This window comes from Ictalurus furcatus, chromosome 5, assembly GCF_023375685.1.
Source record: "Ictalurus furcatus strain D&B chromosome 5, Billie_1.0, whole genome shotgun sequence".
In the NCBI taxonomy this organism is placed as follows: Eukaryota; Metazoa; Chordata; class Actinopteri; order Siluriformes; family Ictaluridae; genus Ictalurus; species Ictalurus furcatus.
In genome coordinates, this window is record NC_071259.1 from 555292 (window position 1) to 570780 (window position 15489).

Genomic DNA, 15489 nt, shown 5'->3' on the forward strand with positions numbered 1-15489 from the left:
TTAAAGCACCCGAAAACGGTTCTTCACAGCACTGCTACAAGGAACCTTGTTATCATAAGTTCTCTAATATTAATAATAATAATAATAATAATAATAATAATAATAATAATAAAACAGTTATGGTTTTAAGGAACCAAAGTAAGGTTCTTAAGAGTGACGCCAGGAGAACCTTCTCACACACCCAGTCCCACAAAGAACCTTATACAGCAGGGTTCACTTTAAGCTGTTAGGAAGGGACGAGACCTTGAAGAACCGGTACACTGCTCTGAAGATCCTATAACGAAACATAAAGAACTCCTGTAATCTCCAGAGAACCGTCCAGCTCAACTCAAGAACCCTGTACAATGGAAAACGGTTCTTGACAGGAAGAAACCATTGTTTTTAATTTAAGAGCGTTCTCCTGACATCCCCCTTAAGAACCTTACTTTGATTCGTTACAGCACTAATTAAGAGGTTGTTGTTTTAGAGAACTTATGATAACATGGTTCCTTGCAGCACTGCTGTGAAGAACCGTTCTTTAGAGCACCAGTGAATAAATGGTTCTCTAAATAGAACTTCAGAGTAAAAGGTTCTTACAACGTAAAACCCGAAGGGGTTCTCCGATGGCATCAGGCTGAAAACCCTCTTTTTGGTTCTAATTGGAACCTTTATTTTACAGAGTGTAGCCAACCTGCCGGAGAACCTTCTGGGAACCTGAACCCTGTGCAGTGCGGCGGAGAAAATAAACATCTCGCAGTCAGACTCCCGCAGAACCGCTCGTGTCGCGCCTCACTTCTGTTTCTATCTCATGACACACAGTAAAACCCGCGCAGTCTTTCATCAACATCTGTAACCGCACTGCCTCATTAACATCTGTAACTGCACTGCCTCATTAACATCTGTAACCGCACTGCCTCATTAACATCTGTAACCGCAGTCTTTCATTAACATCTGTAACCGCACTGCCTCATTAACATCTGTAACCGCACTGCCTCATTAACATCTGTAACTGCACTGCCTCATCAACATCTGTAACCGCACTGCCTCATTAACATAGGTAACCGCAGTCTTTCATTAACATCTGTAACCGCACTGCCTCATTAACATCTGTAACCGCACTGCCTCATTAACATCTGTAACCGCACTGCCTCATTAACATCTGTAACCGGAGTCTTTCATTAACATCTGTAACCGCAGTCTTTCATTAACATCTGTAACCGCACTGCCTCATTAACATCTGTAACCGCACTGCCTCATTAACATCTGTAACCGCAGTCTTTCATTAACATCTGTAACCGCACTGCCTCATTAACATCTGTAACCGCACTGCCTCATTAACATCTGTAACCGCAGTCTTTCGTTAACATCTGTAACCACACTGCCTCATTAACATCTGTAACCGCAGTGCCTCATTAACATCTGTAACCACACTGCCTCATTAACATCTGTAACCGCAGTCTTTCATTAACATCTGTAACCGCACTGCCTCATTAACATCTGTAACCGCACTGCCTCATTAACATCTGTAACCGCAGTCTTTCATTAACATCTGTAACCGCACTGCCTCATTAACATCTGTAACCGCACTGCCTCATTAACATCTGTAACTGCACTGCCTCATTAACATCTGTAACCGCAGTCTTTCGTTAACATCTGTAACCACACTGCCTCATTAACATCTGTAACCGCAGTGCCTCATTAACATCTGTAACCGCACTGCCTCATTAACATCTGTAACCGCAGTCTTTCATTAACATCTGTAACCGCACTGCCTCATTAACATCTGTAACTGCAGTGCCTCATTAACATCTGTAACCGCAGTGACTCGTTAACTCTGACAGCGTGGAATAAAACGCACGCAGCACACAGCTGGATTTATATAACCCATCGAAGAATAAAGGGAACCCTGTTTATAATGGTTTGTTTAAATCGTAACGGTCCATTAGAACGCTGTGAGCTGTTTCTACAGGCCGGGTACAGCGTAATTACAGGGTCTAGATCCACTCTCCATACTGCGTCTCACACACTGCTCAGTGCTCAGTGCTGAGCTCTGATTGGTCAGAAGGTGTTGATTAGTTTTCCGCAGCAGCGCAGCTCCAGATCACAGCTGTATATTCATGCGTTTGCGTTGTTTAAAGAAGAAAAGCCCGTGTTTTCTGTCAGGAGAAATATGTGTATGGAAGGAGTCTCCAGTGTCAGAGGTGAAGCTGTAGCTTTAGGTTTTCTCACATCTTCAGGACGGAGGAGTTTACGCTTCTTTTCAGTTTCTCACTAACACACACACTGCCATTTTTATTATGTCTTCCTAACTTAAAGAGAGAGAATAGAGAGAATAAAGAGAGAGAGAATAGATAGAGTTCTAAACAAGATGAATCATGTTTTCAGAACCATGTTCTGGTGTCTCTCTCTCTCTCTCTCTCTCTCTCTCTGAATGTCCACACACACGTTAGCAGCCTGGCCTCATTGTAAGTCTCACACTCTTGGCACGGCTGCTGCTGAATCATGGGATAATGAACAAAGAGCGTCTGGGCCAAAATGACACCTAATGAAATAGCTTTGCAGGGGCATTAAAAACAGCGGGTGGGGGCGGGGGGGGAGAAGGGGGGGTTGGATGGCGGGGGGTCAGTTTTGGAGGGGTGTTGATTTGAGAGAATGTTTTGGCACACTTTCCTTCGGCGCCCTACGGACGCACAGCCGCTCATTCGAGCCTGATTAGGAGTGTGTTCTGAACAGAGACGGGTTTTGGGACCGTTTCCAGCTCGGGGCGCTGGTGTATATATTCAGCCGTCGTGCCACAGGAACGCGACAGGCTACACCCCGGAGCTGGTAAGAGACCTCCACACTTATTCTATACACTCTCTATCCCACAGCGCTCTGAGCTCTGGACTCTGATTGGTCAGGAGGTGCTGATTAGTTTTCTAGAACAGCAGCTGTGACATTAGCGCAGGTCGTTATGGTTTCTATAGTAACGGCCCGTTCGCAGGGGCGTGTGCGGTGTACGCGGACGCGACGCTGATAATAAACGCGTTTTTACAGTGTTGATACGGCGAAGGTTTCTGTAAGTTTAACATTTACAGAAGGAGTCTCCAGTGTCAGAGGTAAAGCTGTGACTAATCTACAGGACGGAGTTCACGCTGCTTTGTGGTTTCACAGGAACACGACAAGCAGCGTCTCTGTCTTATTAACTTAAAGAGAGAGAGGGAATGAAGAGAGAGAATAGAGAGAGAGAATAGAGAGAGGGAATAGAGAGAGGGAATAGAGAGAGAGAATAGAGAGAGAGAATAGAGAGAGAGAATAGAGAGAGAGAGAATAGAGAGAGAGAATAGAGAGAGAGAATAGAGAGAGAGGGAATGAAGAGAGAGAATAGAGAGAGAGAATAGAGAGAGGGAATAGAGAGAGGGAATAGAGAGAGAGAATAGAGAGAGAGAATAGAGAGAGAGGGAATGAAGAGAGAGAATAGAGAGAGAGAATAGAGAGGGAATAGAGAGAGGGAATAGAGAGAGAGAATAGAGAGAGAGAATAGAGAGAGAGAATAGAGAGAGAGAGAATAGAGAGAGAGAATAGAGAGAGAGAATAGAGAGAGAGGGAATGAAGAGAGAGAATAGAGAGAGAGAATAGAGAGAGGGAATAGAGAGAGAGAATAGAGAGAGAGAATAGAGAGAGAGAGAATAGAGAGAGAGAGAATGAAGAGAGAGAATAGAGAGAGAGAATAGAAAGAGAGAATAGAGAGAGAGAATAGAGAGAGAGAATAGAGAGAGAGAATAGAGAGAGAGGGAATGAAGAGAGAGAATAGAGAGAGAGAATAGAAAGAGAGAATAGAGAGAGAGAATAGAGAGAGAGAATAGAGAGAGAGAATAGAGAGAGAATAGAGAGAGAGAATAGAGAGAGAGGGAATGAAGAGAGAGAATAGAGAGAGAGAATAGAAAGAGAGAATAGAGAGAGAGAATAGAGAGAGAGAATAGAGAGAGAGGGAATGAAGAGAGAGAATAGAGAGAGAGAATAGAAAGAGAGAATAGAGAGAGAGAATAGAGAGAGAATAGAGAGAGAGAATAGAGAGAGAGGGAATGAAGAGAGAGAATAGAGAGAGAGAATAGAGAGAGAGAATAGAGAGAGAGAATAGAGAGAGAGGGAATGAAGAGAGAGAATAGAGAGAGAGAATAGAAAGAGAGAATAGAGAGAGAGAATAGAGAGAGAGAATAGAGAGAGAATAGAGAGAGAGAATAGAGAGAGAGGGAATGAAGAGAGAGAATAGAGAGAGAGAATAGAGAGAGAGAATAGAGAGAGAGGGAATGAAGAGAGAGAATAGAGAGAGAGAATAGAGAGAGAGGGAATGAAGAGAGAGAATAGAGAGAGAGAATAGAGAGAGAGAATAGAGAGAGAGGGAATGAAGAGAGAGAATAGAGAGAGAGAATAGAGAGAGAGAATAGAGAGAGAATAGAGAGAGAGAATAGAGAGAGAGGGAATGAAGAGAGAGAATAGAGAGAGAGAATGAAGAGAGAATAGAGAGAGAGAATAGAGAGAGAGAATAGAGAGAGGGAATAGAGAGAGAGAATAGAGAGAGGGAATAGAGAGAGAGGGAATGAAGAGAGAGTAGAGAGAGATAATGAAGAGAGAATAGAGAGAGAGAATAGAGAGAGAGAATAGAGAGAGAATAGAGAGAGAGAGAATAGAGAGAGAATAGAGAGAGGGAATAGAGAGAGGGAATAGAGAGAGAGAGAATAGAGAGAATAGAGAGAGAGAATAGAGAGAGAGAGAGTAGAGAGAGAATAGAGAGAGAATAGAGAGAGAGAGAATAGAGAGAGAATAGAGAGAGGGAATAGAGAGAGGGAATAGAGAGAGAGAGAATAGAGAGAATAGAGAGAGAGAATAGAGAGAGGGAATAGAGAGAGAGAGAATAGAGAGAATAGAGAGAGAGAATAGAGAGAGAGAGAATAGAGAGGGAATAGAGAGAGAGAGTAGAGAGAGAGTAGAGAGGGAATAGAGAGAGAGTGATGGTGAAGGAATGGTTGTTTATAGCTGCTATAGCGTAAGTAACTCGCTTCATGTTTATTAAATGAAACCATGAACAGATTTTATTCTTTAACATTTATTTGTGAAGTGAAACCTTCGTTACAGCTCGTCACACCTCTCCTGGTTCACCATGGCAACCGATCACCAGAACCCTACATCCAAACAACAGAATCCTGCATCCAGCACTTTCAAGGTGTGCGCACGTCGCTTTATACGTCTGCAGCGTATCATTACCGTTCACACTTCGCTAACGGGAAACCCGACACGCTCTCGTCTTTCAGCTGAACATCTACGAGCAAGAGAACTTCCAGGGTCGCTGCCATGAGCTGACTGGGCCGTGTAACAACCTGCAAGAGGCGGGCGTGGAGAAAGTGGGCTCCATACTGGTGCTGTGTGGACCGTGAGTGTGTGTGTGTGTGGACCGTGAGTGAGTGTGTGTGTGGACCGTGAGTGTGTGTGTGTGTGTGGACCGTGAGTGTGTGTGTGTGTGTGGACCGTGAGTGTGTGTGTGTGGACCGTGAGTGTGTGTGTGTGTGGACCGTGAGTGTGTGTGTGTGGACCGTGAGTGTGTGTGTGTGGACCGTGAGTGTGTGTGTGTGTGGACCGTGAGTGTGTGTGTGTGTGGACCGTGAGTGTGTGTGTGTGTGTGGACCGTGAGTGTGTGTGTGTGTGTGGACCATGAGTGAGTGTGTGTGTGGACCGTGAGTGTGTGTGTGGACCATGAGTGTGTGTGTGTGTGGACCGTGAGTGAGTGTGTGTGTGGACCGTGAGTGTGTGTGTGTGGACCATGAGTGTGTGTGTGTGTGGACCGTGAGTGTGTGTGTGGACCGTGAGTGAGTGTGTGTGTGGACCGTGAGTGTGTGTGTGTGGACCATGAGTGTGTGTGTGTGTGGACCGTGAGTGTGTGTGTGGACCGTGAGTGAGTGTGTGTGTGGACCGTGAGTGTGTGTGTGTGGACCATGAGTGTGTGTGTGTGTGGACCGTGAGTGTGTGTGTGGACCGTGAGTGAGTGTGTGGACCATGAGTGAGTGTGTGTGTGGACCGTGAGTGTGTGTGTGTGTGGACCATGAGTGTGTGTGTGTGTGGACCGTGAGTGTGTGTGTGTGTGTTGGGGATTAAAAAACTTGGACTCGAGTAAGAAGGTGACGAAAAAATGTAAACAATCAAGGGTTGAAATGTGTACGTGTGTGTGTGTGTGTGTGTGTGTGTGTGTACATGTGTGTGTGTGTGTGTGTGTGTGTGTGTGTGTGTGTGTGTACATGTGTGTGTGTGTGTGTGTGTGTACATGTGTGTGTATGTGTGTACATGTGTGTGTGTGTGTGTGCGTGTGTGTGTACATGTGTGTGTGCATGTGTGTGTGTGTGTATGCGTGTGTGTGCGTGTGTGTGTGTGTGTGTGTGTAGGTGGGTGGGGTACGAGCAGCCCGGCTGTAAGGGTGAACAGTACGTGCTGGAGAAGGGCGAGTATCCTCGCTGGGACGCCTGGACCAACAGCCGGCGCAGTGACTGCATCTTCTCCTTCCGTCCCGTCAAAGTGGTAAATAACGTCGACGTAAACGTTCCGCTTCGCACATTTCTCTCAGCTTTCATCACGTCCCCGTTCTTCACACCACTTTTCTCCACTCTGCTGATTCCGGCTCGGTTCAGGACAGCCAGGAGCACAAGATCATGCTGTACGAGAACCCCAACTTCGCAGGCAAGAAGATCGAGATCGTAGACGACGACGTGCCGAGTTTCCACGCTCACGGCTACCAGGAGAAGGTTTCCTCGGTCCGAGTGCAGAGCGGCACGTGAGTACCCGACGACTCCACCTGTTTACCGCCGCACACGACGCTCGAACACGGACGGGCCTTTTATGGTCCTGTTACATTCTGGATCGTGATTGGTCAGAAGGTGTTGATCAGTTGTCTGTAACTGCAGCAGGAGGTCAGGAGATAATGCTTTTTATGGAAGGAGTCTCCAGTGTCAGAGGTCACACGGTGACTTTACAGAGCTTTAAAAACTCGCAGCGTTATTCGATGTGTTCTTGATGTCATCTCCACTGAAACAGGAAGACAGGGCGGGACATACTGAGTAGCTCCTCCTGTTTTTTTTTTTAAACAGCCAATAGAATTGAGCTTACCTCACAGTTAGTATCACAGGGAACTTCCTGTTGGAGATGTATAAGGTAGATGGTATACCTGCTGTGGTGTAAGAGGAATAGAACACTGACACTGCTCCTCTTGCTCTCCTCTCCCTCACAGCTGGGTGGCGTATCAGTACCCGGGGTACAGAGGGTACCAGTACCTGTTTGAGAAGGGCGAGTATAAGGAGAATACTGAATTCGGGGCCCAGGTTCCTCAGATCCAGTCTGTGAGACGGATCCGTGACATGCAGTGGCACCAGAAAGGATCTTTCCACACCTCCAACTGAGCTTCATCTCATCTCCCTCTCCTCCTCTTCCTCCTCATGATGATGAAGATTCCTTTGATGACAGAACGTGTCAGAGATTCCGTGTGCTACCGCTTAAATACGAATAAATAAAGGCGTTTTGCTTTACGAGTTACACCGTCCCGTTCTGAGCTTTCATTCAGCAAGAATGTCTATTTACTTACTTATTTATTTATTCATTCATTCATTCACTCCTTTCTTTAGTTATTTATTTGATCCTGTTGTCATGGTAACACGTCTCGGTGATTTCTTCTTCAGAATAACTGATTTCACAAAAACAGAAAGAAAGAAAAAACCCCCTCCGGGTCGTAAACACAAACCAGTTGCACATGTCGCTCTGCACGTTTCTGGCAGGACGTCACGTACCACACGTTAACCCTGAACTTACCGAATCCACACGTGACCTAAAACTTCTCCAACGCACAAACACTATAATAATAACATCATTACCTCTAATTAAACACATCCGTCACGTGACCTGCGCTAACGTGTCCGGGACGCGGAGAAATGACAGGAAACGGCTGCATCTCGGGGTCCAGTGTGTGTGGAGGTGTGTGTGTGTGTGTGTGTGTGTGGAGATATCTTCATGTATCTTCACCTGTAACGGTTTCATCATCAATGAGCGGAACCTCTCATCTTCAACGAGAGTGCGTGTGTTGACTCGGGTTTAACTTGTGGAAGTGAATTCATGTGAAATCCACGATTTTTCCTTCGGGATAAAAAGATACAGAAGAGTGTAAAAGGTGTAAAAGAGTGTAAAAGGTGTAAAAGAGTGTAAAAGGTGCGCGGCGCTCGGGCTTTTAAACGAATCTGTTAGCAATTAAAGAGTGTTTAGTGTCTATAATGATTACCAGGACGGAGCCCAAATGACCCACAGCAAACAAAGTAACTCAGATTTCTGCTTTAGGAGGGTAACACATGTACCTATATTCCTGTCAGTCCCAGTGAAGGAGGCGTGGCCTCTGTATCAGTCCCAGTGAAGGAGGCGTGGCCTCTGTATCAGTCCCAGTGAAGGAGGCGTGGCCTCTGTATCAGTCCCAGTGAAGGAGGCGTGGCCTCTGTGTATCAGTCCCAGTGAAGGAGGCGTGACCTCTGTGTATCAGTCCCAGTGAAGGAGGCGTGGCCTCTGTGTATCAGTCCCAGTGAAGGAGGCGTGGCCTCTGTGTATCAGTCCCAGTGAAGGAGGCGTGGCCTCTGTGTATCAGTCCCAGTGAAGGAGGCGTGGCCTCTGTGTATCAGTCCCAGTGAAGGAGGCGTGGCCTCTGTGTATCAGTCCCAGTGAAGGTGGTGTGACCTCTGTGTATCAGGCCCAGTGAAGGAGGCGTGGCCTCTGTGTATCAGTCCCAGTGAAGGAGGCGTGACCTTATTGTATTGTGTATATCACTATTAGGGAAGGAGGTGTGGTCTCTATGTATCATCTCTAGTGATGGAGGTGTGGCCTCTATGTATTATGTACTTCACTCTTAGCGAAGGAGGCGTGGCCTCTATACTGTGTATGTCACACTTAGAGAAGAAGGCATGGCCTGTGTATCAGTCCCAGTGAAGGAGGCGTGGCCTCAGTGTATTATGTATGTCACTCTTATGGAAGAAGTGGTCTCTGTGAATCGGTCCCAGTGAAGGAGGCGTGGCTTCTGTATATCTGTCAGTTTTAGTGAAGGAGGCGTGGCCGGTGTTCTTTAGTCCCAGGGAAGGAGTGGATTAAAACAGAACAGCAGTTTTAAACGCATCGTTTATAAATGGGATCAGTGACTGTCTCTTACAGGATGACACACTAGTTTTTATATAAAAATAATAATAATAATAATAATAATAATAATAATAATAAAAACCCAACATTTCAGAACTGGAACAAGATAATAAATCCTCCCATTAAAAGTGGCAGCCGAGAAAATAAATTTATTGTAAATTTTATTATGAATGTACAGTCGTAACCACCGGTCTTACAACACAGTGCAATAAACATCTTTATGGTGAAATTTAAAAATACAAAGAGAGGAATTTCCCGCGAACGGACAAAAACACGAGGACGAGAAACCTCGCTTCCACGCCACGTTCCCCTCGCGTTCTCTCCACGCCGCACCGCGCTTCATAAAGCGGCAGCACGTCACTCAGTCCCGGTGTTCGTCGGCCCAGCGGGAGTGCGTCACGGATTATCCGATCGTGGGAACATGGAGAGCGCTCAGGTGAGGGTTTACTCCCTCTAAACAAAACAACAAATCATCTGAACAGTTAAAGTTTTCCCTTTCGCACATCTGTACAAACCCAACGAGGAAAAAAAAAAAAAAAAAAAAACAACAACCAAACGACAGAGGTCGCAGTGACGGAGACGAAACACCAGCGTTCACCGGGTACGGCTCATCCCAACAGCACGGGGGCGACAGAGAGGTCCGTTCTGATTGTGCAACGTCACGAGAGTTCGGTTCTGGCCCGTCGTTAAAGCAAGCAGCTGGTTTTGGATACGAGAGCGATTAAAAATAAACGATTGTACATGCGGTTAAAAAAACGCAGCCAGGATGTTCTTTACTAAAGTCGATCTCAATTAAAAACATTTTATACACTCGCTGCTTTCCTCTATACAACTCCATCTTTACATCTCTGGGGCGGGGTTTACTGGTGAAACAGATTCGATTTCTGGCGTGTGTGTGTGTGTGTGTGTGTGTGTGTGTGTGTGTGTGTGTGTGTGTGTGTGTGAGAGAGAGCAGCTACGTATATATGGACATTTCCTTACACAGAAGATGAAGTGTTCCTACACCAGGCTCGCTAAGCTAAAGAAAGAAAGACGCCGAACGCTCTCGGCCGAAACCGCTTTAATCCGATTTCCTTCCCGTAATGGAATGATTGTCTAAATGGCTCTGTATAAAAATAAAACAAACCTGCTGGACTTTAAACGTCCAGAATCTCAGCGAAGGTGGACAGATCAGTATCCCAGGACAGGCTAGGAGGTTTATTCAGTCTCCCAGCGGACGAGCAAGCTCCGTAAGCTAGCGCTGACGTTTAAAAGTAGCGAGCATCGGCTACTCGCTCTGAATCCCACCACCTGCCGCACTACACACGTGCACGCCAACGAGCCGACTTTTCAGAACGACAAACGTGCACGTGCTTGTGGAAACGTGCGAAAAGCGTGACGTCGAACAGTCACACAGCTCTCCTGGCTTACTACGTGGACATCGAGGAAACCCCGCGATATTCGGAGCTTAAAAACAATTACCGCGAATTTCCCGCAGACTTGTGCGTCGTGCGACGTCATCACAAAGCTGAATGAACACGAGTACAGCTGAAACGTCTCGTTCACCAAACAAACATCCCTGTGTAAAAAGCGTGCCGAACAAGTTCGTGCGATTGTGATTTCGACGAATCAGAAAACCCCGCGTCGGAAATTTAGAAAAAAAAGTCGCAACAATCCCCAAAAAATAAAAACTTTAAAAAAACCTGTGAAATCCTGTACGGATGTGACGTGCGTATTTATTTATTTATTTATTTTTAAACGTAAACACGTTAGAAACGTGATAATCACCAGCCGAGTTTACGTAGCTAGCTAGCTAGCTCACTATACTCCGCTACATCACGTTACTTCGTCTAGAAGGTTTCCAAGCGACCAAAGATGAAACAGGGGACTCGGGAGCTCGACCTGTCCGGTGGGAATGCTAATAAACGGATGATCCGTCCACCCATAAGTGAAGCAGAGGCACGATTACGATATTTATTACGACGTTCTATTAAACAAAACAAAACAAATTCTATTAGCGCTGCAGTTAATTATATCACACAAAGATGGCGCTGTTGCTGAGGTGATCTTTATCACAGGAGGACGTCCGCGGTACGGATCGTGACGTATCGTTTAACTGATTATGGGGCGTGAAATATAACGACACGACCTGCCATGTAGTTCATGTAATAAATCTGTTTTAATAAGAAAAAAGTTTTTTTTTTAAATCTCTCTCTCTGTGTCTCTCGTTCCTGCGTTTCTTCGGAATGTCTTCTTCAGACCTTTCACAATACGAGTCTACATCTGAACGTCCTTTAAACTCCTAAATACTTGTCTTCTATACTGTCCGAGAGTTAGTGCAGCAGTCGTTTAGTCGCGGGTTAATATGAACAAGAGAAAAGACGCGTCCGAGAGAGACGCGTGCGCAACACCTAAACCCGCCGAGCAGAGAGAACAACTACGGAAGAAAAGAGAACAATAAACAGACAAAAATAAACCCAAAGAGGAATAAAAAAGGAACGATGGAGTAAACGACCGTCGTCCGGTCGCACGAGCGTTCCCAGGCCGCAGTCGTACGCACGCGTGGTCCCGTGAACCGTGTTCTTCCTGATGACATCACAAACCAGGAAGTGTTGGTTTAGATTAGATAAAGTGGCTCTATGCAAAAGGAATCCTCTCACAGGAAAAGAACGAACACACACACACACACACACACACACACACACACACACACAGATCTCGTCTTGTCAGTCGTAGATCTCCTAGAAAGGCACCATGCACGTGTGACGCCTTGGCCAATGGGAGGAGCACAGAGAAAGCGAACCACCGGGCGAACGCGAGGTGGACGATGATGTCATCAGCAGCAGCAGAGTTCCCATCGACGCCGGGGTCAAAGGTTAAGGCTTGTGTCATTGCAGTTGAGCTACAGATACTCCAGGTATAAGGCATTCTGAAACGCAAACACAAGGGAAGTTAGTTTTGGGAAACTGCTTTAGTCTCGCGCGGGAGCTACGAGGCTAACGATGCTAATAAATAAGGGAAGCGTATTAATTGAAACGCGCGCGTCGGCGTCGCTTCACTCGGCTCCGTGGAGCTGACCCGGTTCGTTCGGGTCTCTGTGACGTGATCTGTAAACACGGACGGAGTTCAGAGTCACGCTGAAGACGTGGTTTGGGTTAGGTGTGTGTTTGGGTTAGGTGTGTGTTTGGGTTAGGTGTGTGGGGGACGTGTGTGCGTGAGATGATTGGGACTCAGAGTTCGCTTTCATCGTGGCTCCAGCGTAAACGTGACGTGACGTGACGGAGGAGAACACGCCCAGGTTTCATTTACGGCTGAATTTACAGAAACAGATCAAATAAAGAGAGAACGTGGAGTGTGGTACTTGCTTTTTGTGTTCTAGCTGTCGTTCTCGATTTGACTAAACCGCTTCTTGGTTTTAAGTTCTTTCAGCCACTGAGGCGACGACTCTTCCCTAAAAACACAACACACACACACACACACACACACACACACACACCACACGCTTATGAGAACGTGAACATTTCTGCAGTGCTGCAAAATAACAAATATCAGATGATACAGTAGGGAAGTGCAAAATTACACACACACACACACACACAGTGAAAGAGAAAGCATGTCCCGGTTGTTGGCTGTAACAGAAGAGGAAACTGTCAGTGTGACTCACCCGTTCTCTTTACCACCTACAGGGGGCAGCACTCGCGACGCTCGGCCCAGGAAGGGAGATTTAGGCGAGCGAGAGAGCTGTGATGGAGACGAGCTGTCTGTCTGACTGTCTGTCTCTCCTCTCTTCTTCAGCTGGGCCTAACACACACACACACACACACACACACACACACACACACACACACACACACACACACTTTAGAGAGTGCCTTAGACTAGGACCAGTGAATAAAAACCCACTCACACGTACTGAGATTCAGCTGTCCAATATAAATGACATTTTAATTTAAAACCTGAAATCACACAAATCTTTCCACAAACAGGACCGTTCCTGACTGATTACACCATTAGGGGGCGCTAAAGTGTTATTAACGTGACTTGTGTGTTGATTTCTTTCCCTTTGTGCATACAGAATTTAGAAAAAGGCACGAATCCATGTTTCTGTGTCTTCAGCGTAAACGTTTCTGATGAACAGCAGCAGTACTTCATGATCTAGTTACAGTAAGGAGTCTCCAGTGTCGGTCAGAGGTGAAGCAGATTTCTGCCTGATTAACTTGGGGCGAGTGAAGAGAGAGCATGAGGTGTGGCTCTGTAATTAATTACTAAAAGAAATGAAGGTTAACTGTTGCTACAGTGCTGTGGTAGAAGAGGAATGAAACACTCGGGATGTGCCGGTACAGGAGAATAATGAGATGTGAAGGTTTGCTCTCACCATGAGAGCGGAGGGGTCCATGCCGGGGAAGAGCGACACTCTCTGAGGCTGTGAGGAGGAGGTGCGAGTGTCTGCTGCTCGAGTCGGTTCCTCCTCGTCCGACTCGTCATCCTGCTGCTTAGCCGAGTCGGGTTTATCCTCTACACACAGACACAGGGTGGACATGAGCTTTAAACTTTAGTGTGTGTGTGTGTGTGTGTGTGTGCACGCAGGTGTGTGCAGTGTACCTGTTGAGTCTTTGAATCTCCACTCGTCAGTCCCAGGCTCTGAGGTGTCGGACAGGACGGCGCTCTGACGGGCGGCTCGAGAGGGCGGAGCTCTGCGGCGGCGACAGCTCTTACTCAGCTGAGCTTTGGAGCGCTGAGCGCTGGAGTCTAGCAAGGTAGTGGGAGACTACACACACACACACACACACACACACACACACACACACACACAGACAAAGAATAATGAGTACAAATGTGAGTAAGCTTTGCTTTAGGTTCAGAGGGACAGAGTTGAAGAGGCGGGGCCAGGTGGATGGATTAGAGCGCTGACGGGGTGGGGCTAGGTGGACGCATTAGAGAGTTGAAGAGGCGTTGTATGGAAAGAGGAGTACCCATGAGTGTGTGTGTGTGTGAGCGGTGTGTGTGTGTGTGTGTGCGTGCGTGCGTGCGTGTGTGCGTGTGTGTGTTTGAGGTGTGCTGCTGCACCTGTGGAAAGTTGATAGGCTCCGTCAGCTCCTCCGGGCTCAGCTGATTCGGGGTGTGAGGCAAAGAGGGTTTCCGTGGAGACGGAACGAGGTTGCTATCCGATGATGGGGTCAGACTGGGGGACGAGACGAGAGCATAAGAGAAGAGAAGAGAAGAGAAGAGAAGAGAAAAGGGAGACTGTGTCCTCCCCCGTAAAGTACTCAGTATTTTGGTTATTGTATAATTTATAATAATCAACACATCACTCTTGGTTAAAACACATATTTTAAATGTTCATCGGGTTTTAAAGAGAACTGGGGGGAAATCCAGCAACCTGGATAAAAACGACTGCTCTGAGGAATTTAATAGAGATGAATCATTTGCATAAACTTTCTAAATAATTCTTTTTTTTTTAAAGCGCCATCAATGTAAATCAATTCAGTCTTCAGAAACGTAGCCCCGCCCCACACACGCCTGTAGGATCTGACTCGCTGCCTGAAGCGTCATCAATCGCGTTAACCTCCTTTCAATACGAAAGCAAACTCCCAGGACCACGTGGCAAGACCACTTTCTGTAAACCCATCCCCTAAAACCATTATTTATCATCAGTGATATTATCGAGCGCTTCCTCAGAAATCTGTAACTGTAATACCCACGAGTGAACACTAGAGGGCAGCAGGAGACCAGTTCAGCTTTAAACATACACACATCATAGACACACACTTTACTACGGATATGCAAACTGGACACCTGATATATAATCTGTCGCAAATATGTATTAGCATCGGTGTATTGATTGATATAAAACTCTGTGGAGCACTTTTAAAGATCTCTGTGTATAAAATGTGCGAAGGAAAATGCTAAGATGTCGACTCCTTCTCCTCCTCACACTGTCCCCTGTTCAGGGCTTGAATTTAGGGCGAGTACCAACAAGTGCACTAAGAAATAAAGCCCAGGATCGTTAGGGGACGTTAAACAGTCACTTACCAGCCCACTGGACCCTCCTTTATTCACGTCTCTCGCTCTCACACTGACATTAATCTACATTTGAAGGCAATAATCTGATCATCTCTCCCAGTTTCAGAGGTCAGATCTCTGTCTCTGGCTGTGAGGTCATCATCAGGAGACGCACGCCTCGCTCGCTCGCTCGCTCGCTGCAAAGTGGCTATTGATCGTGGTGTTAAATTGCTAGCGTGATGTTTTAGGAACGGTGATTCAGCAAATCTTGCCACACGTACGAGTGTGTGTGTGTGTGTGTGTGTGTGTGTGTGTGTGTGTGTGCGCGTGTGTGTGTGTCCT

The 15489-nt window shown here is 46.4% G+C and overlaps 2 protein-coding genes across 7 annotated transcripts in view; one reads left to right on the top strand and one right to left on the bottom strand.

Annotated features, from left to right (window-relative positions):
• Positions 1-4787: 4787 nt before the first annotated feature.
• Positions 4788-7400, top strand: crybb2 (crystallin, beta B2). 2 transcript variants are annotated; one of them, XM_053624006.1, is made up of 5 exons: positions 4788-5182; positions 5271-5389; positions 6393-6525; positions 6636-6778; positions 7232-7400. In XM_053624006.1, the coding sequence occupies exons 1-5, from the start codon at positions 5120-5122 to the stop codon at positions 7398-7400; spliced, it is 627 nt and encodes a 208-aa protein (XP_053479981.1). In that variant the 5' UTR covers positions 4788-5119. The 2 variants fall into 2 exon arrangements, with proteins under 2 accessions (XP_053479981.1, XP_053479980.1); XM_053624005.1 differs by lacking the exons at positions 4788-5182; positions 5271-5389 and having other exon boundaries at positions 5851-6525.
• Positions 7401-9309: 1909 nt separating this feature from the next.
• The window catches only part of si:ch73-138n13.1 (titin homolog), a 47032-nt gene continuing 40852 nt past the window's right edge, over positions 9310-15489 (bottom strand). For all 5 annotated transcript variants that reach the window (XM_053624002.1, XM_053624004.1, XM_053624000.1 and 2 more), the window contains exons 8-13: positions 14212-14326; positions 13747-13912; positions 13520-13659; positions 12809-12945; positions 12510-12595; positions 9310-12073 (exon numbers count right to left, since the gene is read on the bottom strand). In XM_053624002.1, coding sequence (XP_053479977.1) covers positions 12520-12595; positions 12809-12945; positions 13520-13659; positions 13747-13912; positions 14212-14326 — 634 coding nt within the window. In that variant the 3' untranslated portion in view covers positions 9310-12073; positions 12510-12519. The remainder of the gene's footprint in view (positions 12074-12509; positions 12596-12808; positions 12946-13519; positions 13660-13746; positions 13913-14211; positions 14327-15489) is intronic.

What these genes read in the sequence shown, in the direction of transcription:
- crybb2 (XM_053624005.1), top strand. Translation starts at nt 6,205, where the DNA reads ATGTGTGTGTGTGTGTGTGTGTGTGTGTGTGTGTGTGTGTGTACATGT. An exon ending in CCTTCCGTCCCGTCAAAGTG is followed by an intron (nt 6,526 to 6,635) that starts GTAAATAACGTC and finishes GGCTCGGTTCAG; the next exon opens with GACAGCCAGGAGCACAAGAT. An exon ending in GTCCGAGTGCAGAGCGGCAC is followed by an intron (nt 6,779 to 7,231) that starts GTGAGTACCCGA and finishes TCTCCCTCACAG; the next exon opens with CTGGGTGGCGTATCAGTACC.